The sequence below is a fragment of the Haliotis rubra genome, unplaced genomic scaffold, assembly GCF_003918875.1.
Source record: "Haliotis rubra isolate DU_JTF1 unplaced genomic scaffold, ASM391887v1 Scf637, whole genome shotgun sequence".
In the NCBI taxonomy this organism is placed as follows: domain Eukaryota; kingdom Metazoa; phylum Mollusca; class Gastropoda; order Lepetellida; family Haliotidae; genus Haliotis; species Haliotis rubra.
Window position 1 is genome coordinate 421,095 of NW_025767343.1, and position 25,675 is coordinate 446,769.

The window sequence follows — 25,675 nt, forward strand, 5'->3', positions numbered from 1 at the left end:
TTCTTTGGTGAACTTTAAATTTACATCAAGAGTATTATTAAGCCAGTTTTCAAACTTTTGCCAAATAGGAGTAACCTTGCTACAATCATAAAATAGGTGTGTTATAGTCTCTAAAGAACCAGAACAATAGCTGCACAAGTCATGATCAATGTATTGCATCTTAAAAAGTCTATTATTTGTTGGTAAAAGATAATGCAAGAGTTTGTATTGAAACCATTGCAGTTGGTGTCTTTGGAACAACGGAACGGAATGTGGTTATATATTGTTTCCAATAGTTTGTATCGATTTCATTTCCTAGTATCCTATTCCATTTTACACAATGTTGATTTTCGATTAACTGTGTTTCAAGTAAAGCCCTGTAAAATATTTGACTTCCGTGTTTTTGTCTAGTCAAAAAGTTTAACATATATGGTTGCAAAGGGTTTTGTTTTTTCCTGATGGTTTCTAAATTGATATTACTTCTTTTGAGGAATGCTTTAATTGAGTTAATGCCTCCTGAATATTCTAGAAAGTGTGTTTTAACATTGTATTTACTTACAAAGGTATCATGAGACATGAATTTCCCAGAATCATTAAGAAGAACATTTATAAATATAACACCTTTTGTACTCAAGTTTCGATAGAATATAGTTTTCCTATCGATTAAGATACTTTGATTATACCAGATATGTTGAGAGGTGGTATCTTGTATCCCGGGCTGTTTAAGAGGGGATAACTGTGTCTGCCAATACAGAAGTCCATCAGTGGGTCCACAACACTTTATTCTGGATTCAATATGTATAAATACATGATGTTATCACAAGGGCTAGGCGGCATGATTTGGAGGCGATGGTCAGCCAACCTGCCTAGCCGCTGTCTCAGGATCAAGTCTCGACTAACACAAAGCATTCTCAATTTATCCCTAAGGGTCTGATCAGACTGTCACCTCTAGCATTTACGACAGATGTGTGGTCAGCCTGCAGTATCCCGCACCTCATCCACATTGTCATGCTTCAGTGGCCAACCAGCCTTTGTCTAACTTTGATTAGGCAGCTAATGACTCTATGGTGAAGACCATGATGACAATGGTCAAGCTGAGTTGATTTCATTTCCATTGACAGTATGGTCATTACTTAGAGAGATATTCAATTTGCATAACTCAAGGAATATCATAAATATCCCTGATAAACACTGTTCAAAAGTGCCTTCGATACTTGTGAATCTGCTGCCCCATGTCTAGATAGTAAATCCCACCAGGCATTCAGAAGATCACAGTAAAAATTGTTGCGAACAAGTGGAATGATAACTCTTCTAAGATTTGGACAATTATATTCAAAAATAGTTGAGAACCCAGTTTAGGTAGATTTCAGAAAAAGATTACACCATTTGATATGGCAATTATAAAGTCGTCTTAAGACAGAAATTTTTTGAGCTTGCATTATTTCTTTTATATCAGGTGCATTAAGGCCACCATCTTTAACAATGCATATCAATTGGTCACGTTTGACTTTATCGGGTTTGTTTCCCCATATAAACCAAAAACATTTACCTTGAAAGTCCTTAATAAACTTATCTGGGGGATTAGGTAGAGAGGCAAAAAAATGGTTTAATTTTGGGAGGACAAGGGATTTCAACACGGTGGTTCTGCCCAAAGGGGTTAGGTTTCGAGCTGACCATATTGACATGAGGGTTTCACAAATTCTTAACTTATCTTTGTTCAAATCAATCAAATCTTCAATATCCAAGTCAAATTTTATTCCTAGTAGTTCAAAATTACTCTGTTCCCAGTTTAGATTCCATTTCTGGCAAAGTTTCATTTTTGTACGTTTCTTTGGACCAATCCAAATAATTCTAGTTTTGTCTATATTGATTTTCAATCCCGAAAAGCGGGCATAAAAATTTAAAATTTAAATGCACTGCTTGTAGACCGCGTTCCGATCCATCTAGGGTGCAGGAAGTATCACCAGCGATACTAGCGATTTAGTAGATATTCTACATTGCCTACATGAATTCCTTTCATTTCTGCATTATAACGTATCATTATTGCGAAAATTTCAACACAAAGTATAAAATGATATGGCGATAGTGGATCACCTTGACGACAACCCCTGTATATTTCAAAACTATTTGAGCCAAAACCATTTACCACTACACTTGATTTAATATTCTTATAGAAAACCTTTATCCAATTTTTAATTGATTCTCCAAAATTAAAAAAGGTGAAAGTTTTTTCAATAAATGACCAATCAACAGTATCGAAGGCGGGAACTCTTTCTTGATATCAGTTATAACAGTTTTGTTTCAAGGGAACTCTTTCTTGATATCAGTTATGACAGTTTTGTTTCTGGGGTGTGTGCATAACATAAAATTGCAAAGAATAAAAGTTAGTTGAAAAATTAAAAAAATAACCCTGAATAAACATGCAGCAAGACACTTTGCATGAGATTTGATGTCACGTATTGCGCGTGGCACGTGCACTTTGTCCACAATGAACTTAATCACGTTTTGCATGTTTTTTGACACCTGAAGTTCACACACCTGATATTGAAAATTGAAGAATGGATGATTTTTCTCAAGCCACTGAATGTTGTAGAAAAAATGTTTAATTCAACCTAAACTGCGCATACGTCTCTGCGCTGTGGGTATGCTGGGGACTGAAATGACCCAAATTGAAGAGGCCAGACATATTGATGTCCATAGGGTGTACTCCCTAAACGCAGAACTTCCAAAACCGCAGAACAATTACAACACAATTGGCCTGCAAAACGTCTACGTTTGCTCCAACGTTACCGACATTGCAGACAGCATCTACGGTACAGGAGACACGATTAGGATGGCATTTTATTCACTGACGAGTCGAGATTCCATCTCTACAGCTCAGATGGCAGGGCAAGGGTGTACAGACGGCGAGGTGAAAGGTATGCTGACGCGTTGTTCAACGTCGACAGTTTGGTGGAAGTGTTACGCAAAGGGGGGGCATCACATCTCATGGTCGGACACAACTTGTCATTGTCAACGGCAAACTGACAGGTCTTCTCTACAAATATGATATCTTTGGGCCTCATGTGCACCCGTTCATTCAAGGACAGAGATAGATAATGCCCGTCCACATGTCGCTCGTGTTGTGACAGATTTCCTGAGACAGCAGAACATTCCGGTACTCCCCTGGCCAGCTGTTTCTCCAGACCTGCCCCTATCCAGCACGCTTGGGACAAAATGGAATGACGTTTACGTCAAGCCCAGATACAGCCATTGACGTTAGCTGAGTTGGGACAAGCGTTGGGTCAGACATGGAACAACATTCCCCAAGCTTTCGTCAATGCTTGGGCCGCATCAACGCCAATGGTAGACACACAAGATACTGAATAATTTGTGAATTGACTTTTGACACCATATCTCTTTCAGGGCATGACCCGATGCCTTGTGTCAAATCATACAGATTTCGATATTATCCTGTCAACAGTTAAACAGTGAAAAACACCACAAATCATGTTATTATCCTTTTGCATTAACAGATGGCATAACATCAAATAATACACAGTGACTTTATTCCAGAAGTACAACTGTTTTGTGTGTTGTGTCAAAATCTTTAGTCGTGTCTGGCATAAATGGGTTTATGTTAAACATTGACATGTATGTTACTGATGGTCAGAGTGGCGTTCTACTCCCGTCGCCTGGCCGATCACCCGTGTCTGTACAAGTTCTCAGTGTGTGGCTTTGGTCCCTTCTCAAAACTATATCCTTCTCTCCTATTTAACCGTAGTATATAATTACTCCTGATTTCCACCGCTACGTTGCCTTTTACACACAGTGGAATCTGTCTCTGCCGGTAATCCAGACTGATCTATCTCAATCATTCACTTTTTGTTCTGTACACCTCTATACAGAAATCATGTCACACAACTCCCTCACTAACTCCACGGGGTGCAGGGGGCGACACGTCTCGACACAGAACTCTGTGGACGTGGGGCAGTGCCGTGTAAACAATGAAGCCTGGTGTAGACTAGTCTAGACGTAGATTTTATTACCCAAGCTGGGGACATACATATGAACAGAACATTGAATTGTTTGACTGTACATCATTTGCAATATGTGGATGTGTTGTGAGTCCATTAAAAGCAGCGTTTAGTTGGCTGATCATGTGTTGACGCACACTAGGACAGATTGATTGTACTGGCCAGGACGAGGCCGGCTATTGATACGAGGAGATCAAATGGTGGACAAATTACCATAAAGAGCGATCATTTCAGCAGGAAATTGCGTACCAGAGACCAAGGGCAGGGGCAATACATTCAATTAGTATGACGGTTGAAGCTTGAAGGTCGCCACTAGATCAGGGTAATTGATGTCCTGTGGTAAGGTACGACAGTCACGTTTGGAACCTTCTGGTGTCCGATGATGAGAAATATATTGTCCAAGACCTAGTCAAGAGCCATTAACCCGCTGCAAGGTGATTTATTGTCACTGTTGGCGACATGACTCTGTACAGCTTATATTGCCACATATTGTGAAATGATAACGGCGTGCCTGAGACTGTAGATGTCAATGCCGTTGTGATAGCATCAAGTAAGGATATGATATCTGGATTAACAATGTCTTCACAATTACCTTTGTTTGTTTATTGTTTAATACCGCACTCGGCAATATTCCAGCTATATAACGTCCGTCTGTAATAATCGAGTCTTGACCAGACAATTCAGTGATCATGAGCATCAATCTATACGCAATTAAGATCCTATGACCAGCATTAACCAAGTCAACAAGTCTGAGCACCAACCACGTTACACGTTATTAAGTGGAGCGACTTTAGATGAGATTCTTACACCAGTTTTAAGCAAGTTATGTACTGAGTATGCGAGGCATATAGCATATATGTAGCAGCCCAACTTCTAAGTGCTTCTCTGAGAATTGATGCTCATGAATGGGTTGATGACCGAGGGTATTAAGAATCATTGTCTGTTTAAGGCATGAGCAAGAAACCATTGTGTCTACGAAAATTAACTTTACAAACACTTGTTACCACCCAACATCATGCAATCACGACCTCTCTACATCGGCTCTGATGCACAACCTAATGTTTGTAACTCTCTCTTTCTCCCTCGTTTTGCCCTGTCAGTCAAATCTAAAATGTGTTTCGACGATGCATGGTAGCAGATCGATATCGTGTATATGAGGCTTCAGCAGCGTCTTATTTATACACATGGACACCAGTATCGTAACACCTATGGTTATTAGCCCCCATACAGCCATTTATTTTACATAATAGTTCGGGTACAACATGCATTCATTTTCGGTTTGCACGTGATACGATCAAGGTGCAATACGTGTACCCGTCATTAAGCAAATATCAATTTTCAGGAAACTGTTTTTACAACTCGTAAACTTGGAAAATCAATTGATTTCATTGTTGATAAGAAACATATGGGGCCTCTCAACTGACAATTCCGCAAAGACGGCAAGTTATTGATGTGCAGACTGCTGGCATGTCATTGACGGCCGTTGCAAGAGATGTAGGTTGCTATTCGTCGACTTTCCTCCGAACATGTTTGGGACATTATGGGTCGCAGAATACGTCAGAGAGATCCCCAGTACTAAATATTGATGTACTGGACCTCTACCACGAATGGAACTACAATACCACAGTTCAGTTCTTACCCTGACGTCAAATACAGTCAATGAGGGGGAGGGTCAGGGATGTTATTGATGTTGGCGGAGGTTACGCACGATGCTGAAATTTGCTCAGTCATTGAAACTTGTTGATTGTATGTCAGAGTTATGAAAAATGTGTCTCTATGAATGCAATACATTTCCTCTTTCATTTTTAGTTTAGAATTACCTTTTATATTATTCTTTGGGCATCAGTTTATCCAGATTGTAAGTTACTTTGAGGTTTGGATGAGTTCGTTGTGATTAATGGTAAAATATTGATACTATAAACATATGTGGTGTTGCGATACTTTCCCCTGGTGTATATACAGTTACAATGTCTATTGGTCGGCATCTTTTCATACTGCCAGTTATTCTTTGACCACACAAGTAATGCAACAATGCTTACAATGGGTATGTTATTTACCTGGGAGAGTATGGGTCCATTTCAATTCTGTTTCCACTTTTCTGTATTTGTATTCTAATGATAATATCATGCACTGAATTAACCCACTCTGAGCACATTTATATATGGTCTTCTTTTTTAGCATATGCTTCGACAGCATCAGTAACGATGAAGTTGTGATCTCATAATGGTACAAGGCTGCTCCCGATTTTCAGATCCTTTGTTTGAATAAGTGACGAAGGTTGTTATAGTCAACGACAGAGAAGTGACCGCTGATTATACGGCTAGCGGGTTGACAGCAGTCTCATGAGCTGCCAAGTCCACGGTCTGTAGCACGTTCCTATATCACTGAACAACTTCCATAAAAGTTCGTGGACCTGATAATGAAATATTGTAGAACATTTTCGGAAACTGATTTTCGTTTGATAGTGATACTTAAACTTAAGGTTTCAAATGACATTTCACCATATTTATTTTTACTAAACATACGGTCTTACATTCAGTGAAGTCTGTTTCTAGTATGATCAGCTAGACTCTCTTCTGGATGCTGTTGGCTCTTACTCTTTATGGACCAATCCATCAATCCAAGCTGCTGGAGTTTGTTTCAACCATTTTAAACTGTTTTGTGTATTCGAAATGGCCCATGACGGTCGAACATGGGTGGGTGCCCGTGTCTGGTTTGCGGACTGTCTCGTTGCGGCCTGTCCTCAGCAGAATGACCATGTCCGTTGAGTGTTTAAGTGTCGAGTGGAATGTTTCATGCGTTGCATTAATGTAGTGTTTTGGTATGTTTCAATAAAGTTGTCTTCTGGTTTGCACCTGCGTCCGGCCTAAACCATGTCTGGTACTGGCATGAGACTTGTCTGGTCTGGTCGTGTCTGCTCTTGATCTGGTCTGGCCTGCCTAAAGTATCTGACCAGTGTCCATCTTTTCTTCTGGTCGTGTCTGCTCTAGATCTGGTCTGGCCTGCTTAAAGTTTCTGACCAGTGTCCATGTCTGGTCTGGCCGTGTCTGCTCTTGATCTAGTCTGGCTTGCTTAAAGTTTCTGACCAGTGTCCATCATTTTTCTGGTCGTGTCTGCTCTTGGTCTGGTCTAGCCTGCCTAACGTTTCTGACCAGTGCCCGTGTCTGGTCTGGTCGTGTCTGCTCTTGATCTGGTCTTGGCTGCTTAAAGTATCTGACCAGTGTCCATGTCTGGTCTGGCCGTGTCTGCTCTTGATCTGGTCTTGGCTGCCTAAAGTATCTGACCAGTGTCCATGTCTGGTCTGGCCGTGTCTGCTCTTGATCTGGTCTTGGCTGCCTAAAGTATCTGACCAGTGTCCATGTCTGGTCTCTGGCTTGTGTCTGCTGCCTCTTGATCTGGTCTTGGCTGCCTAAAGTATCTGACCAGTGTCCATCTTTTCTTCTGGTCGTGTCTGCTCTTGATCTGGTCTGGCCTGCTAAAAGTATCTGACCAGTGTCCATGTCTGGTCTGGCCGTGTCTGCTCTTGATCTGGTCTTGGCTGCTAAAGTATCTGACCAGTGTCCATGTCTGGTCTGGCCGTGTCTGCTCTTGATCTGGTCTTGGCTGCTTTCAAAGTATCTGACCAGTGTCCATGTCTGGTCTGGCCGTGTCTGCTCTTGATCTGGTCTTGGCTGCCTAAAGTATCTGACCAGTGTCCATGTCTGGTCTGGCCGTGTCTGCTCTTGATCTGGTCTTGGCTGCCTAAAGTATCTGACCAGTGTCCATGTCTGGTCTGGCCGTGTCTGCTCTTGATCTGGTCTTGGCTGCCTAAAGTATCTGACCAGTGTCCATCTTTTCTTCTGGTCGTGTCTGCTCTTGATCTGGTCTGGCCTGCCTAAAGTATCTGACCAGTGTCCATGTCTGGTCTGGCCGTGTCTGCTCTTGATCTGGTCTTGGCTGCCTAAAGTATCTGACCAGTGTCCATGTCTGGTCTGGCCGTGTCTGCTCTTGATCTGGTCTTGACTGCCTAAAGTATCTGACCAGTGTCCATCTTTTCTTCTGGTCGTGTCTGCTCTTGATCTGGTCTTGGCTGCCTAAAGTATCTGACCAGTGTCCATCTTTTCTTCTGGTCGTGTCTGCTCTAGATCTGGTCTGGCCTGCTTAAAGTTTCTGACCAGTGTCCATGTCTGGTCTGGCCGTGTCTGCTCTTGATCTAGTCTGGCTTGCTTAAAGTTTCTGACCAGTGTCCATCATTTTTCTGGTCGTGTCTGCTCTTGGTCTGGTCTAGCCTGCCTAAAGTTTCTGACCAGTGCCCGTGTCTGGTCTGGTCGTGTCTGCTCTTGATCTGGTCTGGCTTGCTTACAGTTTCTGACCAGTGTCCATGTCTGGTCTGGTCGTGTCTGCTCTTGATCTGGTCTGGCCTGCCTAAAGTTTCTGACCAGTGCCCGTGTCTGGTCTGGCCGTGTCTGCTCGTGAGCTGGTCTGGCTTGCTTAAAGTTTCTGACCAGTGTCCATGTCTCCCCGGTCGTGTCTGCTCTTGATCTGGTATCACTAGGGCTTCGCAATATCTCACCTCTCCTAAACAGATGAGGAGCTTACCTATTTAATGTGTAAAGTGACTCTTAATCCTTTCTGGTCTTACATTATCGAATTAACCTTGTTATAATGGAATATCGATGTACCATTAGTATGAATTACCTTCACTTCCTGTGTTGACCGTCCGCGGTAGTTGTGAATGGTATGACTAGAGTAGGCGTGTAGGTTGACACGAAGACTGCATATCAGTGTTGACATTATTTTAGACGGTACACATTTACAGAAACAATTTGAAATTAATATCGAAACATGTTGCCAGTTTTACTGACTTTGAAGTACTGTGTTCACGCACCATCAATGTCACGTCGTCCCAACACAGCAGTAAGCCAGAGAAGTACGTACAGCAGCGTCTACGTTCCATTAAGTATATTTAGGTTTTCCTCCTGGGTCCGAAAATATAATCTGGCAAGGAAACAAAACTGTAATGAGGCAGGAATAAGACAGATTGTTATATTATAGATACCTCCTGGACGGTGGGATAAATGGATTGAAATGATAGAAAGTATAAACAACATGTGTGCATACGTCATACACGAGGTAGTCGGCATCTTCAATGCAAAATAATATATTTACCTTGTCAAACAATACGACATGCTGTGTGAAAAAATCAATATTAATTGTGGCGGTTTTGACACTGGAACGACATATTCTGTGTAATGTTTGTTGTAAAACGTGGATTAGGTTTTGCACGTTTTTTTGTACTATTTCTCATATACATTCATGCGCTACCAGTGCACAGAACCAGTACATGAAAATTGGACTTGATTTTGAGCGTAACTAGTTTGAGTTTGGTGATCAAAATACAAAATGTATTAATACGCTACACAGATCATATGGTGGTTGTCTAATAAACCCATCGTCTATACGAAAATTTACTGTCTTCTACTGTGTTAAAATCTTTACCACATGCTATTATATCTGAACTTTAATTTATTCAACCTTAACTATACGCTACTAACCTCGGCACTATCTCCAGGTTCACGTGGAACATATTATACTCCCCTGTACTGCTATTGATGTTAGATTACTTCAGATAAGAATTGAATATCACTTTGTGTGTTTGCACTGAAAAATGAACGATGTCAAAGCGTTGTTCAAACTCGTGTGAACAAACGAGTTTACGAGCGAGTTCACACGAGAGTTTGAATAACGCTTTGACATCGTTCATTTTTCAGTGCAAACACACAAAGTGACATTCAATTCATATAATTTCGCACTTTGATGTTTACACATACGTTTTTTACCCACTTCTACATGATCATTGCTTACAGTGACGTGTTTTAATACCTGTAAGTGTGAAGCCCATTTGTGGTGTCCCCCGCCGTGATGTTGCTGGAATATTGCTAAAAGCGGCGTAAAACCAAACTCAGTCGGTCAGTCAGTTTAATACCTGTAAAATGTTGTAATGTCATTCTGTTCAAGACCGAATTGCAGCGATGCTAGGCGATTTTTACACATGTATCCCGACCCTTGAAGAAATAGTTCTCAAAGTATTCCTTAAAATATTACAACAAATTCGTCAATAGGTTTGAAACTGCTTTAATAAGCATAACATCAATAAAATTATCAAACAGAAACAAATATCAATAACAATATCATTTTAACAAACTGTCATTGTACTTATAAAACTATGACGGATTCGTTTTGACCGCGTAATAACAGACTGAACGACTTCGAAGTTGTGCGGCGTGGCGAATAGGAAGCAGATCTCGTTGTTGTATTCTATTTGTTTGTAATTGTTTATTGTGAAATGTATTGAGCAGTTTTTAAACAGATCACGGGGCAGAAAACCGCAAACCGCGAGAGATTAAACTCTTGTGATAAGGAACAGTGCTCGGCAAATTGGAAATCCGTTTGGTAGTGAAGAAGTGACATTGCCAAAATTGGGGTGACTTGAAACAGGATCGCTCGCTAAATTGGCATCACCAAATGCAGCAAGATCATTGGGGTCCTTGAAACCGTAGCGGAAATTTGAAAATTAGGTCGCACTGGCTGGGACTTGTTGTCGGACGCGTTGTCAGTCAGATTTTGCAAAACTGTGTTTAGTTGGTGCCTTTTGTTATACACAAAAGCAAGTAAGTGATAAGTATAAATTAAAAGGAGTGCTAACTGGGCTTTTCAGGAGAAAGCTTGGGTTGATGGTGAGCTTAGTGCCATGTGGTTCCGGACTATTTTCTTGAAGAACTGTGGCCCTGAGAGACCACAGATCCTTATTGTGGACCAGCACCACAGCCACGAGGTGCTGGAGACATTGTTTCTTGCGAAACCGGAGGGGATCATTATACTCGCCATGCCCGCCCATAGCAGCCACTGGCTACAACCCCTCGACAAAGGGTGTTTTGGTCCTCTGACAAGAAAGTTCAATACAATTTGTATTGTTCATGTATTCTGTACAAATGTACAGAACGTCGTGACCAAAGCATCTTTTGCGCAGTTGTTTGCCAAGGCTTGGTCTGATTCTATGACTCCTAGTAACATTAAGCAATGGTTCAAAGTTACAGGAATATTCCCTTATAACCCATCAGCCATACCTCCCCGCGCTTTTAGACCATGTCTGTCCAATGATAAGTCCCGTCTGTCCGCACCGACAACTGAGCAGTCCCGTCTCTCTCCCTCTGTATCTTCAACCGCAGTTGCCTTGCCACTGACGACTCATCCGTCTAGTTTGTTTTCACTGACGACTGTCTGAAATGTCTCGTTTGTCTTCACTGACGACTGACCCGTCTAGTTTGTCTTCACTGACGACTGACCCGTCTAGTTTGTCTTCACTGACGACTGACCCGTCTAGTTTGTCTTCACTGACGACTGACCCGTCTAGTTTGTCTTCACTGACGACTGACCCGTCTAGTTTGTCTTCACTGAGTTTGTTTTCACTGACGACTGACCCGTCTAGTTTGTCTTCACTGACGACTGACCCGTCTAGTTTGTCTTCACTGACGACTGACCCATCTAGTTTGTCTTCACTGACGACTGACCATCTAGTTTGTCTAGTTTGTCTTCACTGACGACTGACCCGTCTAGTTTGTCTTCACTGACGACTGACCCTGACCCATCTAGTTTGTCTTCACTGACGACTGACCCATCTAGTTTGTCTTCACTGACGACTGACCCGTCTAGTTTGTCATCACTGACGACTGACCCATCTAGTTTGTCTTCACTGACGACTGACCCATCTAGTTTGTCTTCACTGACGACTGACCCATCTAGTTTGTCTTCACTGACGACTGACCCATCTAGTTTGTCTTCACTGACGACTGACCCGTCTAGTTTGTCATCACTGACGACTGACCCATCTAGTTTGTCTTCACTGACGACTGACCCGTCTAGTTTGTCATCACTGACGACTGACCCATCTAGTTTGTCTTCACTGACGACTGACCCATCTAGTTTGTCTTCATTGACGACTGACCCGTCTAGTTTGTCTTCACTGACGACTGACCCATCTAGTTTGTCTTCACTTACGACTGACCCATCTAGTTTGTCTTCACTGACGACTGACCCGTCTAGTTTGTCTTCACTGACGACTGACCCATCTAGTTTGTCTTCACTGACGACTGACCCGTCTAGTTTGTCTTCACTGACGACTGACCCATCTAGTTTGTCTTCACTGACGACTGACCCATCTAGTTTGTCTTCACTGACGACTGACCCATCTAGTTTGTCTTCACTGACGACTGACCCATCTAGTTTGTCTTCACTGACGACTGACCCATCTAGTTTGTCTTCACTGACGACTGACCCATCTAGTTTGTCTTCACTGACGACTGACCCGTCTAGTTTGTCTTCACTGACGACTGACCAGTTCCGTCTGTCTCCCTCGGCTGACGTATCAGCATCTTCATCTAAGGCTTCCTTGCCAGATGTGACTTCGACAAGTACAAGTAGTGCTACATTAGAGACATCTAACAAAGTAATTTTGGATGAAGGTGTTGTTACACCAGATGAGTTACAACCTGTCATTACTGATCCATCTGTAGTTGAGGCACTTTTAAGATCGATATCCGGGTCAGATGTCAAAATTATTGATATTCCTACTTCCGCAGCAATGAATGAACTGTTTACCGTATGGGACAACAATATTTCAAAACTGCGAAAGGAAACATCACCAAGGGGGCATCGATTTGTTGACGAGTGACGAATGTATTGCAAATAAAATCATTGAGAAGGAGAAAAAAGAACTTCGGGAGAGGGCAGGGGGGAAGGGAAAGGGTAAAGGGAAGCAAAGGAGCTCCTTGGCTCCAGCATGGGAGCAAATACGGTAATTTGACAACTTAGCTGACAACATTGTCCTCATGTTTTTCTCCGTCCATTGATGTGCGAGAGGAATGGATTTGTTTTCATTCTTGAGTTATTCCTGTTTTATATTTTTTAAGGTGTTTTTGCTACGTACGTAGGACAACCAATTTAGCTTGATATTTGATGTGATTTTTGAATTAAGAGTGTAGTAAAAATATCAGTTCACAGTACACTCTTTCTATTTCGTAGTGTTCAATCTGTGATAGACTATGAATGTGTTGAATCTGAAAAAGTGGAGTCAAGATTGTACTTATGCATGACGTGATGGAATTATTTGACTATCTGGGTGTTAAGATCTGTATAGCGGGATTATCATAATAAACAAGACAAATGTTTGTGGTAATCTTGGTGGTATAAGGTTTTTACATCACAATACATTTTACGAACAGTTGCCTTCCATAATAAATCGTCATGAAAATTACAGAAACGATATTCTATGGTCAATTCTCAATTGGAACTACAACTGGAGTACATGCTGTACATTTAACTTTGTTGTCTAACAGTTTCAATGAATTGTATGTTTACTAAACAACTACTGTCATATTTTATAAAAAATCTGCAACTGACCGAAATTACAGGATAAGTGACCGAATTCAACATGACAGGTGACCGAATTCAGAGGACTCAACTCATCTTGGTTTAGATTATTAAAACAGGTATCGTACGCGCTTCAACTAACAACCAATGACATCGTTCGTTACAAAAAATGTTGAAGTTTTGCCCACTGCCGTAAACCGTAACGATACACGGCACAATACAGACACATAGACTGGGAAACCTCCGGTAAAAATTCAGGACACTACTCTATGATGACACTGTGTACTGTATATATTGTGTGACTGCCCTGTGTGGTGATGTATTAGCCACAGTGTGTCAGAGATACAGGAGTCAGTCTCGTACAAACTGCTGTGTAACGTTGGTGACGTTGGAACACGTATCGTAACTGATACACTATACTATTTGTGTAATTATTGTATATTATTGTTGGTCTTGGCATATAGGTATTTCTATAACTCAGGTAAATGTGTTGTTACAATTGATTGTAAGCACTCTATTACTGTTTGATCACATGACAGTCATTCTGTGGCTGCCTAATAAACTCAACGTTTGTATGTGTCATTAAAGCACAAACCAGTGAGATATCGGAAGACAGTGATACCGGGAGATAGCAGAGATGCTGAGGCGGCTGAAACATATTCTCAAGTCAGATTCTATTGATCCACATGTGGCATACCCCAGCTGTAGCCCAGATAGCCGACACAGGATTTGTAACTTTTCCGGAAACAGATATAACAAAATCTTTAGAGGAATACAAGATAATTCAATTATTGTCTTCTTGCTGGAGATGCATGGTCAACAGTGGCAGGTCACGTGGAGGGCCCGAGTCATGATCAGCCAGTCATAATCAATGAACAACATTGCTCTGGCGACGCAGGATGTGTCTACGTAGACATCTCTGCAATACGATGGCGTTTGTATGAACACGGAAGACCTGTCGATGAAACCAGACAGAATTAGGCCAATTTAGATGAAGTTAATCTGTCGCAAATCTGTTTTGGACCATGCTTAATTTAGTGATGTTTGCCTGCCAACCGCAAAACAAACAGCATCCATGGTGTGATCACAAATTGCACATAATTTCGCTTTGTGGACAGACGTGGGTAGAGGCCATTGGCAATTGGTTCTTAACACTTTTTGGACTTAATCGTTTCAGGGTTATATTTGGATTTAATGAACATCATTTGCTGTACTATAAACAGAACAGTGACATGTATGACTGTCGTAACGAAACAAAGTAGACAAAAATGTAAAGGACATTTGAGGTGAAACACCAGGAACATACACCAATGTCAGGCAGTCAAAGTAAGTCATTTATGTGGCAAGAATACTACTGAAGAGAGCAAACTCCCAAACACACCACTGTGACAGTCATGAAGCACGTGATGGTATGCCAAATTTACTATTGTCACCCAGATTCCATCATGAACTGACGTCTGTTGTTGTTTGGAAGCCAAACGCTAAAAGACACTTCATGAAATCCATTTAATCATCAAGGAATTAGAAGTAACAGTATAAATCATGCGACGTGTGCAGGTGCTGCAAGGTCACGTGCCATAGGTATGCTGTAGTGAGCACACGTCTGAATATTGTTGCCCAAACATTGCTCGATCTGTCATCAGCAGATTATGGGTCTGCCACCAGCAAATTATAGACGCCGTTCTGAACGCCCATGGGCAACAACTCCAGTCAAGGACAGATAAGTCAATGGCATTATGAAATCGGTTACAAACTGTCATGCAGTAAAAGAAGAGATTGTAACATGAAACTAGTACCCTGAAAGATGGCATTTACGTTGACGATGTCTACGTGTCATCGTCCGACTGCACGTGATTTGGATCAGAGATACCAGTGATGCAGCCAGCGCTGGGATAATCGACGCTGGGATAATCTCAATATTTTCTTAAGAATCGACACTGTCAACTTCAACCACCAAAGGAATCGACTATGGAAACGTCCTAATGAGGGTTCTATGAACGTTCACAGCATGTTCGTTTAGAGGGTGGATCCACAGGCTGGTGCCACAATCACCCGCCGTGCTCCATATTGTCCCGCCCTGCTCCATAAAGTCCATGGCAATGTAACTGGGCCAATTAGACCATTAGGACAGCACCGTTGCACCACTCATGGTCTCATCGTTCAATTCAATGGCCAGCACTCAGCCATGACCATTCCCCACTGACCACATCTAGGACATAACTGATAAAAGTAAACGTAAAGATACACATATGATTCTGAATGAACTTATTGCTGCTCTCTGAAATGTGAGGAACAATATGAGTGATGATGGTGTTAGTAAATTCAGAAGCACGCTTCGTCAAGATCGCGCGTGGGTGGCTAATACAGCTGGTTTTACAAGATAATAGTGCTGTTGGCTGGAAAATGCAAAATTCGCATTTGACACCCGACAACTTCAACAATCTCATCACGCTAAGCAAAATGACCCAAAACTTGATGTTGTCATTTTGATCAGAATTGCCTTTTGACATATTTTTGACAGTCGGATAAGAGATATTAGAAACCAGAATAATATGCGTCGCATTTTTAACTAACTAAGACCCCTTTTCGAAATAATCTAAGATATATGGTGTATAGGTAATTGCGAGCTACGAAAAACAATAGTTGTGGTCGTTGAATTAAAATGGTGAAATATCAATTTGAAATTTCCCACTGAAGATGTTATCTATCAATCTCATTTAAAACTGAGTTTTAATTTGTTCTAAACTAAAAACAGAAACATTGTATTGACTAGTGATAGTATATATATCCGAGTATAACATGTCAAAAGACTTAGGAGATAGGAAATCACCAAGACATATTATGTTTCAGATTCATCAAGCCATGCGATGACCCCGCAGGCGCTCAACATTCACCTGTACTTTGAAAGAGGTATACCACTGTGTTCAATGAACCCATCCTGAATTATGGCTGTACTTCGCCGTCGCCATTGTCTGACATCGGGGAGTCTTCATGTTTGGCACCTCTCAGTTGTATGACTTTACGAAATTCGACACCAGAACGTAACAGATACGTAACTGCTTTGGCCGTGACACAGTGGAAGATTACCAGCCGCATACATGTAGCATGATTACCATGATGTGTCTGTCATCCCAATGTCTGGGCTAAACTTGAAAGAACTCAAGGGCAAGAACTACATGTGAAGTCACGGTGTCCTTCGACTCCCCGACTGCCTAATCCTAAAGTTTGATCCAGCCAAACCTTCTCCCAGTGGCTTAGTAGATTATCTACTGATTTATATTCCTTTATTTTCACCAAATGCTCCTCCAAAATTGTAGAATGCTATTTTGATATGCCAAACCCTAATTTTTCAGAAATTTTAAGCATCCGCAGAAGGCATTGTTTGCCCGAACAAACGTTTGGTCCTGCAACATGTCGAATGGAATACTCAAATAGAGATATGCCACGGATATGTGATGAATATCGGTCATCCAAAAGTTTGAGAACAATATACTATCGTCAACATATTCCTTCCAGTATTATAACGGATAATCATCTGTGTGTAGAATATCGATGTATTCATGCACACGATGTTGTTTTTTGGGTCGAAAAGGCTTAATCTATGGGTATTGAATGGGAATTGGATCTTATCATTTTAACCAGTTAGAATGTGATGGTAGAGTAGTCAGTGGTGAATGGCAGATACTTTGTCGATACTATCTGAGAGATATTTGTGTATAAAATGAAAGTGCGAAAGCATGGGTGCTGTTATTCCAAAGGGTAGAAAATGGCACCACCAGGGTCGCTGTAAATACAAAACGGAAATTAACCTGACTAGATTCCGTGAACACAAACTTAATGAAATGCTATTGAAAATAGTTTTTGTGTTGCAGCCCTATTCAATAGCTGTTAATAATATTTGGGAGATTGAAGAAAAGTTCATTCAAATTCGATCCTAATAATTTCTGAAACATTTTTTTATGTGGCGTTCACATTTTCTCGGAGTCAGATGTCCTGGCGGCAAGAAGGAGAAACGTGGTTGGGAGGAATGATATTCAACAAAATGAACTCATTTATATCGATTGTTTTCTCAAGGCAGTTGAAAAGTTTCAAGAAGTAAACTCATTTCATATGACACGGAAAAACTGAATATTGATTTTGATCATGTTTTATATATTGACTCCTTACAATTGGAATGCATAGCCAAAGAAACTGTTGATTTATATTGTCCTGTGAAGTATTCACACCAAGTACAGTATCGCAAATAGCAACTCTCCTAGGTGTAAACTGTTCTCAAGAGGGCTGTATAAAAAAAACTCTCATTTTAAGATCTATAGGCTGAAGTAGAGTGTGCAGTTCTGAACTATCCGCTTCTAAAGTAGAGCCTGCTGTTGTGGTGAAACTACCTGGTTTTAAAGTAGAGTGTGCTGTTGAGGTGAAACTACCTAGCTGGTTCTAAAGTAGAGTGTGCTGTTGAGGTGAAACTACCCGGTTCTAAAGTAGAGTGTGCTGTTGAGGTGAAACTACCTGGTTCTAAAGTAGAGCGTGCTGTTGAGGTGAAACTACCCGGTTCTAAAGTAGAGCGTGCTGTTGAGGTGAAACTACCTGGTTCTAAAGTAGAGTGTGCTGTTGAGGTGAAACTACCTAGCTGGTTCTAAAGTAGAGTGTGATGTTGAGGTGAAACTACCCTGTTCTAAAGTAGAGTGTGCTGTTGAGGTGAAACTACCTGGTTCTAAAGTAGAGCGTGCTGTTGAGGTGAAACTACCCGGTTCTAAAGTAGAGCGTGCTGTTGAGGTGAAACTACCTGGTTCTAAAGTAGAGTGTGCTGTTGAGGTGAAACTACCTAGCTGGTTCTAAAGTAGAGTGTGATGTTGAGGTGAAACTACCCTGTTCTAAAGTAGAGTGTGCTGTTGAGGTGAAACTACCTGGTTCTAAAGTAGAGTGTGCTTTTGAGGTGAAACTACCTGGTTCTAAAGTAGAGTGTGCTGTTGAGGTGAAACTACCTGGTTCTTAAGTAGAGTGTGCTGTTGAGGTGAAACTACCTGGTTCTAAAGTAGAGTGTGCTGTTGAGGTGAAACTACCTGGTTCTAAAGTAGAGCGTGCTGTTGAGGTGAAACTACCCGGTTCTAAAGTAGAGTGTGCTGTTGAGGTGAACCTACCCGGTTCTAAAGTAGAGTGTGCTGTTGAGGTGAAACTACCCGGTTCTAAAGTAGAGTGTGCTGTTGAGGTGAAACTACCCGGTTCTAAAGTAGAGTGTGCTGTTGAGGTGAAACTACCCGGTTCTAAAGTAGAGTGTGCTGTTGAGGTGAAACTACCTAGCTGGTTCTAAAGTAGAGTGTGATGTTGAGGTGAAACTACCCTGTTCTAAAGTAGAGTGTGCTGTTGAGGTGAAACTACCTGGTTCTAAAGTAGAGTGTGCTGTTGAGGTGAAACTACCTAGCTGGTTCTAAAGTAGAGTGTGATGTTGAGGTGAAACTACCCTGTTCTAAAGTAGAGTGTGCTGTTGAGGTGAAACTACATGGTTCTAATGTAGAGTGTGCTGTTGAGGTGAAACTACATGGTCCTAATGTAGAGCGTGCTGTTGAGGTGAAACTACCTGGTTCTAAAGTAGAGTGTGCTTTTGAGGTGAAACTACCCGGTTCTAAAGTAGAGTGTGCTGTTGAGGTGAAACTACCTGGTTCTAAAGTAGAGAGTGCTGTTGAGGTGAAACTACCTGGTTCTAAAGTAGAGTGTGCTGTTGAGGTGAAACTACATGGTCCTAATGTAGAGCGTGCTGTTGAGGTGAAACTACCTGGTTCTAAAGTAGAGTGTGCTTTTGAGGTGAAACTACCCGGTTCTAAAGTAGAGTGTGCTGTTGAGGTGAAACTACCTGGTTCTAAAGTAGAGAGTGCTGTTGAGGTGAAACTATTTGGTTCTAAAGTAGAGTGTGCTGTTAAGGTGAACCTACCCGGTTCTAAAGTAGAGTGTGCTGTTGAGGTGAAACTACCTAGGTGATTCTAAAGTAGAGTGTGATGTTGAGGTGAAACTACCCTGTTCTAAAGTAGAGAGTGCTGTTGAGGTGAAACTACATGGTTCTAATGTAGAGCGTGCTGTTGTGGTGGAACTGCCCAGTACTAAAGTAGAGCGCGAGAAAATAGAGAATGTAATCCCGACAGCCAATCAAATAGCAGCATTTCAGATAACCGGCCAATCAGCTGTAAACAAAAAGGTTACAGAATTTGAACTGACCTGCTTCTCCCCTCATGGACGCTAATGCGTCTGGGTGTCGAGTATAGTACACATTTGGTATACGTCAGCTCCTGTTGGTCTCTTCAACAACATCACATAAATATCACCGATTTATGCAGACACCACAAAACTACATGAAGATTATAAATTAGAAAGAACACGTTGTAGGTTATTGTTGCACCATCATCTGATCTATGGTGTACACCGTCCTGGTGAGCACTGGCTTCCAAGTGCACTGTGCATGTCACCGTCGACATCCGACTATCATCTGTCTGATGTGAAGCCGGTGATAGAGAGAGATACGGTAGCGGTATTGTCTGACGTGAAGGCGGTGATAGAGATCTAGAGGGATACGGTAGCGGTATTCTCTGATGTGAAGGCTGTGACAGGGAGAGATACGGTAGCGGTATTGTCTGATGTGAAGGCAGCGATAGGGAGAGATACGGTAGCGGTATTGTCTGATGTGAAGCCGATGATAGGGAGGGATACGGAAGCGGTATTGTCTGATGTGAAGCCGGCGATAGGGACAGATACGGTAGCGGTATTGTCTGATGTGAAGACGATGATAGGGAGAGATACGGTAGCGGTATTGTCTGATGTGAAGCCGATGATAGGGAGAGATACGGTAGCGGTATTGTCTGATGTGAAGCCGATGATAGGGAGAGATAAGGTAGCGGTATTGTCTGATGTGAAGCCGGCGATAGGGAGAGAAACGGTAGCGGTATTGTCTGATGTGAAGCCGGCGATAGAGAGGGATACGGTAGCGGTATTGTCTGATGTGAAGACGATGATAGAGAGAGATACGGTAGCGGTTTTGTCTGATGTGAAGCCGGTGATAGAGATGGATACGGTAGCGGTATTGTCTGATGTGAAGCCGATGATAGAGATGGATACGGTAGTGGTATTGTCTGATGTGAAGCCGATGATAGAGGGGGATACGGTAGTGGTATTGCCTGCTGTGTGAAGCCTGTGATAGAGGGTGATACGCTAGCGATATTGCCTGCTGTGTGAAGCCGGTGATAGAGATGGAAACGGTGGCGGTATTGCCTGCTGTGTGAAGGCGGTGATAAAGATGGGTACGGTATTGGTATTGCCTGCTGTGTGAAGTCGGTGATAGAGGGTGATACGGTAGTGGTATTGCCTGCTGTGTGAAGTCGGTGATAGAGATGGATACGGTAATGGTATTGCCTGCTGTGTGAAGCCGGTGATAGAGATGGATACGGTGGCGGTATTGCCTGTTGTGTGAAGCCGGTAATAGAGATGGATACGGTGGCGGTATTGCCTGCTGTGTGAAGTCGGTGATAGAGATGGATACGGTGGCGGTATTACCTGCTGTGTGAAGTCGGTGATAGAGATGGATACGGTAGTGGTATTGCCTGCTGTGTGAAGTCGGTGATAGAGTGTGATACGGTATTGGTATTGCCTGATGTGCGAAGCCGGTGATAGAGATGGATACGGTATTGGTATTGCCTGATGTGCGAAGCCGGTGATAGAGATGGATACGGTATTGGTATTGCCTGCTGTGTGAAGCCGGTGATAGCGAGGGATACGGTAGTGGTACTGTCTGATGTGCGAAGCCGGTGATAGGGAGAGATACGGTAACGGTATTGTCTGTTTCAGATGCCATGTACGTTAACGCTATATAACACAGACCAATGTCTGTACCCCATGCACAAGTATTGCACGTGTACTGTTTCTGTTACTTTGCCGTTTTCAACAGTTACACTCGTCATGATCGAGTAAATGCTGGGTAGTTGTCATGCTCTGAATTAGCCAATTATTGCCTGTGCGGGTCTGTCTGACAGAAGTATGCCCCAGGGCGTTTGGTCGAGGAAACAGGCTAACTTGCTAGTGCTTTTGGACATTTTGCAATTTCTGATCATATTGCCATGTATTTCTTGGACGTAAGGTTCATCAAATAATTGTGTCAGAGCAGTAAGTTTTAACTACAATGACAAAGTCCATTCTGAATTTGAATATTTACGTATTTCATAATGCATTTGACAGAATCAACATTTAAATATCACTACAACTGCGACCTTTGGTTGTTCCGGAATAGACACTACATACCGTACACGTACACCCAGACCCACGAGCGCACGGAGTCAGAACTAGAACCCTCCATATTGTCAGCGTAAAATTTATATCTGCGCTAAAAAGTTTCCTAAAGTAGGAAGCACAAGATGCAATCAACGTAATTGTTTGCTATTATGTACGAGGACTAGATGACACACCACCCTCTGAAGTTCTCTACACTAATTACAGCACTCGGGGGCCCATTAGACCAACCACTGCTACCACTAATTGATGTGCTTGAAGTGTAGCTATTACGTCTAATGAAAGTATAGACTTTCTGCAACCCGTCGGGTAAACCTTTAGAAAACATTGAACTGTTGCTCCGATAAACAACATTTATTTTGTACTCTGACCACCAGAGTCACTGTCATTTAATCATAACAAAGTAGATAGAATGTTTTTACATTGCGGACAATGCTTCTGGCTCCGCTTCCATTCAAGAAGAAGATGGTGTGTTTACCAATCCCAACGCACACTCGAATAGGGAACAACTGATTAATGCACAACATAATTATTTTACATTGGTAGGTACAGCTGTGAAGTTGTCATTTATAAAGACACGTGTCTATCATCAAGAAAATGTTAAGTACCAAGATATAATTCGTAACCATGAAGTCCAGACCTAGACTTGTGACAGAGACCACCAAACCCACAGACATAAGCAAACAACGTGTGGACCCAAAACGCAGAAGTCTCAGACCCACAGTTAGTCCTCACAGGCAAATACATTCAGACCATATGTGGTCCTTACATACAGATACATTCAGACCATATGTGGTCCTCACATACAGATACATTCAGACCACGTGCGGTGATCACATACAGATACATTCACAGCATATGTGGTCCTCACATACAGATACATTCAGACCATATGTGGTCCTCACATACAAATACATTCAGACCATATCTGGTCCTCACACACAGATACATTCAGACCATATGTGGTCCTCACATACAGATACATTCAGACCATATGTGGTCCTCACACACAGATACATTCACAGCATATGTGGTCCTCACATACAGATACATTCACAGCATATGTGGCCCTCACATACAGATACATTCAGACCATATCTGATCCTCACATACAAATACATTCAGACCATATGTGGTCCTCACACACAGATACATTCAGACAATATGTGGTCCTCACACAGATACATTCCGACCATATGTGGTCCTCACACACAGATACATTCCGACCATATGTGGTCCTCACACACAGATACATTCCGACCATATGTGGTCCTAACACACAGATACATTCAGACGATACGTGGTCCTTACATACAGATACATTCACAGCATATGTGGTCCTCACATACAGATACATTCAGACCATATGTGGTCCTCACATACAGATACATTCAGACCATATGTGGTCCCCACATACAGATACATTATGTGGTCCTCACACACAGATACATTCAGACCATATGTGGTCCTCATATGTAGACCATATGTGGTTCTCACATGTAGATACATTCATACCGCGTGTGGTTCTCACATGTAGATACATTCAGAACACGTGCGGTCCTTACATACAGATATATTTTTAGACCACACGCGGTCCTTACATACAGATGTATTCAGACCGCGTGCAGTCCTTACATACAGATACATTCAGATAAGGGGGTAAGGACTAATTCAGACATTCTTTCAGAACATGCTATGTTTTTTGACTTCCACATACAAGAAGATGCTCTACAAGGTAAATGCCCTTTCCAAACCAAGCCCTGGTTTATGCATCTATATATTTAACCTTCAGATAAGAGTGACTAACCATTGGGAGCAGGATTTTAGTGTTTACTTAGGTGTTCCTGATAGTTTTATTTGTAAAAACATCCATCAAAATGAATATGAAATTAACATTAGAACAACCAAAAATTGATATATGGTATCATTGTCATGATTCTCCCTAGATGTTGATATCAAGTAACTGTTTGTTGTTTAATGCCGCACTTAGTACTCCAGCTATATAGCTATAAACAGTCGAGTCTAGACCAGACAGTCCTGTGACTAACAGCATAAGCAGCTGAAAACTGGACACGATGACATGCATTAACCAAGTAAGTGAGTATGACCATCCGCATACTACGCCTGGCATAGTCACCTTCCATGTGTTGCTGAAGACCAGGGCCCACTTGCACAAAGCGATCTTAGCGCTACGACTATCTTAAGCCTATGTTGGAGAATGGGAGTTACAATTACTGTAGCGCTAAGATCGCTTTGTGCAAGTGAGCCCAGCTGTAACTCTCATCTTGAAGGGTCCAATAACAAAGTATAGCAACTCAGCATTTATGATTAAAACTATGTTTTAACAATGTAAACAACTTTCAACACTAGAAAGACACGACATGTTTTAAAATAAAATAATTTGGAGTTAGAATAGCAGTAAGTTGTTTATCCCAATTATCTTTGGGACAGACTAGTTATGACAATTGTGGTTGTAAGTCTGCTGTTTAACAACATGGTTAGATCTGCACCAAACAGGTTTATTTAAAATTCAAATTGTCTTTTATGTCGCATTATCGTTGTAATAATTGTTGAAACCAATCAATTAATCAATAGTTTTTCATTTCGTAGTGTAGGCCCTACGTCCATTTCTACATTACAGAGTTATAGGAAACAAAGCAAATTCACAACACATTGATTAACTTACAAAAGGCGTAAGCGATTGCTTGGAAAAGGATAAATAGCTACATTTTTGTATAATGGGTACATTAGTGATGACATTAACACGTCACAACTGTGTAATGTCGGGAAAAGATGGTACTTTGTGAAATATATTGACTTCATAGTTGTTGGCAAATATGTCGGTCAACATGCATTTTTAATGTACACCGACCGTGCTAATGACCTTGAAAGTAATGTTTCTTCATATTTATATGAAGGAACACATTCAAGTCACTGTAGCAGTTCTCTATGATAAAATACCATTCTTCTTGAAAACTAAAATTTTACTTTTACTAAATCAACAGACATGATATGCAATACAAAACGTTTCCAAGATATTTCTTCGTTTCTGCTTCCAAAATACTTTGCCAACATCTTCAGCAAATAATGATGGAAACAGATCAGTACACCCGGTGCGAAGAGTAATTCTATCTGTAGAGCTTACTGAAATAATTACTTGTCCGACTACATATGACAATCAATACTACCTCTCTGTTTATCAAGCATCATTATGGAAGCACAGTCAGGTTGATATACTAAGAGCAATAGATTAGTACTGGATAAAATTTCCTGTGATGTTCGTCTAATGCTACCCCGGCATTCGGGGAAGACAACGTTTCACGGTATCTGACGACCAGCGTTATTTAACAATCACAATGTAGCCATTCTCTCACAGACAGGGCGGATCTGGCAGATCGTAGAGAAGGGTGATTATATGATGATTGAGTCAAGGTAACAAGGTACAAATTTACACGGCAGATCAATGTCACGTACATCTATAGCGTTAGTATCAGGGAAATGTCAACAGTGACCTTGAAAACATACCTGTTAGTTATCTATAATTATTAAAGACCATTGCAAGTTCAATTCAGCAAGTGAGGGCTCTAGCTGCATAACAGGGTTTTATTATCAAAGCACTTCTCTTCATCGGACTGCAATTGATGTGTAATCACCGCTCATAAGACAACTATTCCAAGTCTATATTCAAGAAATACAGTTCGCTCTACCACCATGTATAGTGCAATAAAGCACACTTTCGCCTTGAACTATTATAACGTTAAAGCACTCGGACACTTAACGTTATAATAGTTCAGGGCGAAAGTGTGCTTTATTACACTATACATGGTGACAAAGCGAACTGTATTTCTTTTCTAAGATGCCAAATTTAATGCTTACCGACGATAAATCTAAGGCAGAAAACAAACAGAAAAGCGACGGTATCGGTGACCTAACAATCCTTGTTCGGGACTAACTGACGCACTGTTCTATTTAAGCGCCTGCCCGTACGTTAAGGCGCACGTTACCAG

At 41.6% G+C, this 25,675-nt stretch overlaps 1 protein-coding gene across 1 annotated transcript; it reads right to left on the reverse strand.

The window, feature by feature from the left end:
* Positions 1 to 11,519: 11,519 nt before the first annotated feature.
* LOC124256727 lies at positions 11,520 to 12,530 on the reverse strand. The gene has a single exon (XM_046690690.1). The coding sequence runs from the start codon at positions 12,528 to 12,530 to the stop codon at positions 11,520 to 11,522; it is 1,011 nt and encodes a 336-aa protein (XP_046546646.1).
* Between the last annotated feature and the right edge of the window lie 13,145 nt (positions 12,531 to 25,675).

What these genes read in the sequence shown, in the direction of transcription:
- LOC124256727 (XM_046690690.1), bottom strand. Translation starts at nt 12,530, where the DNA reads ATGACAGGTTGTAACTCATCTGGTGTAACAACACCTTCATCCAAAATT.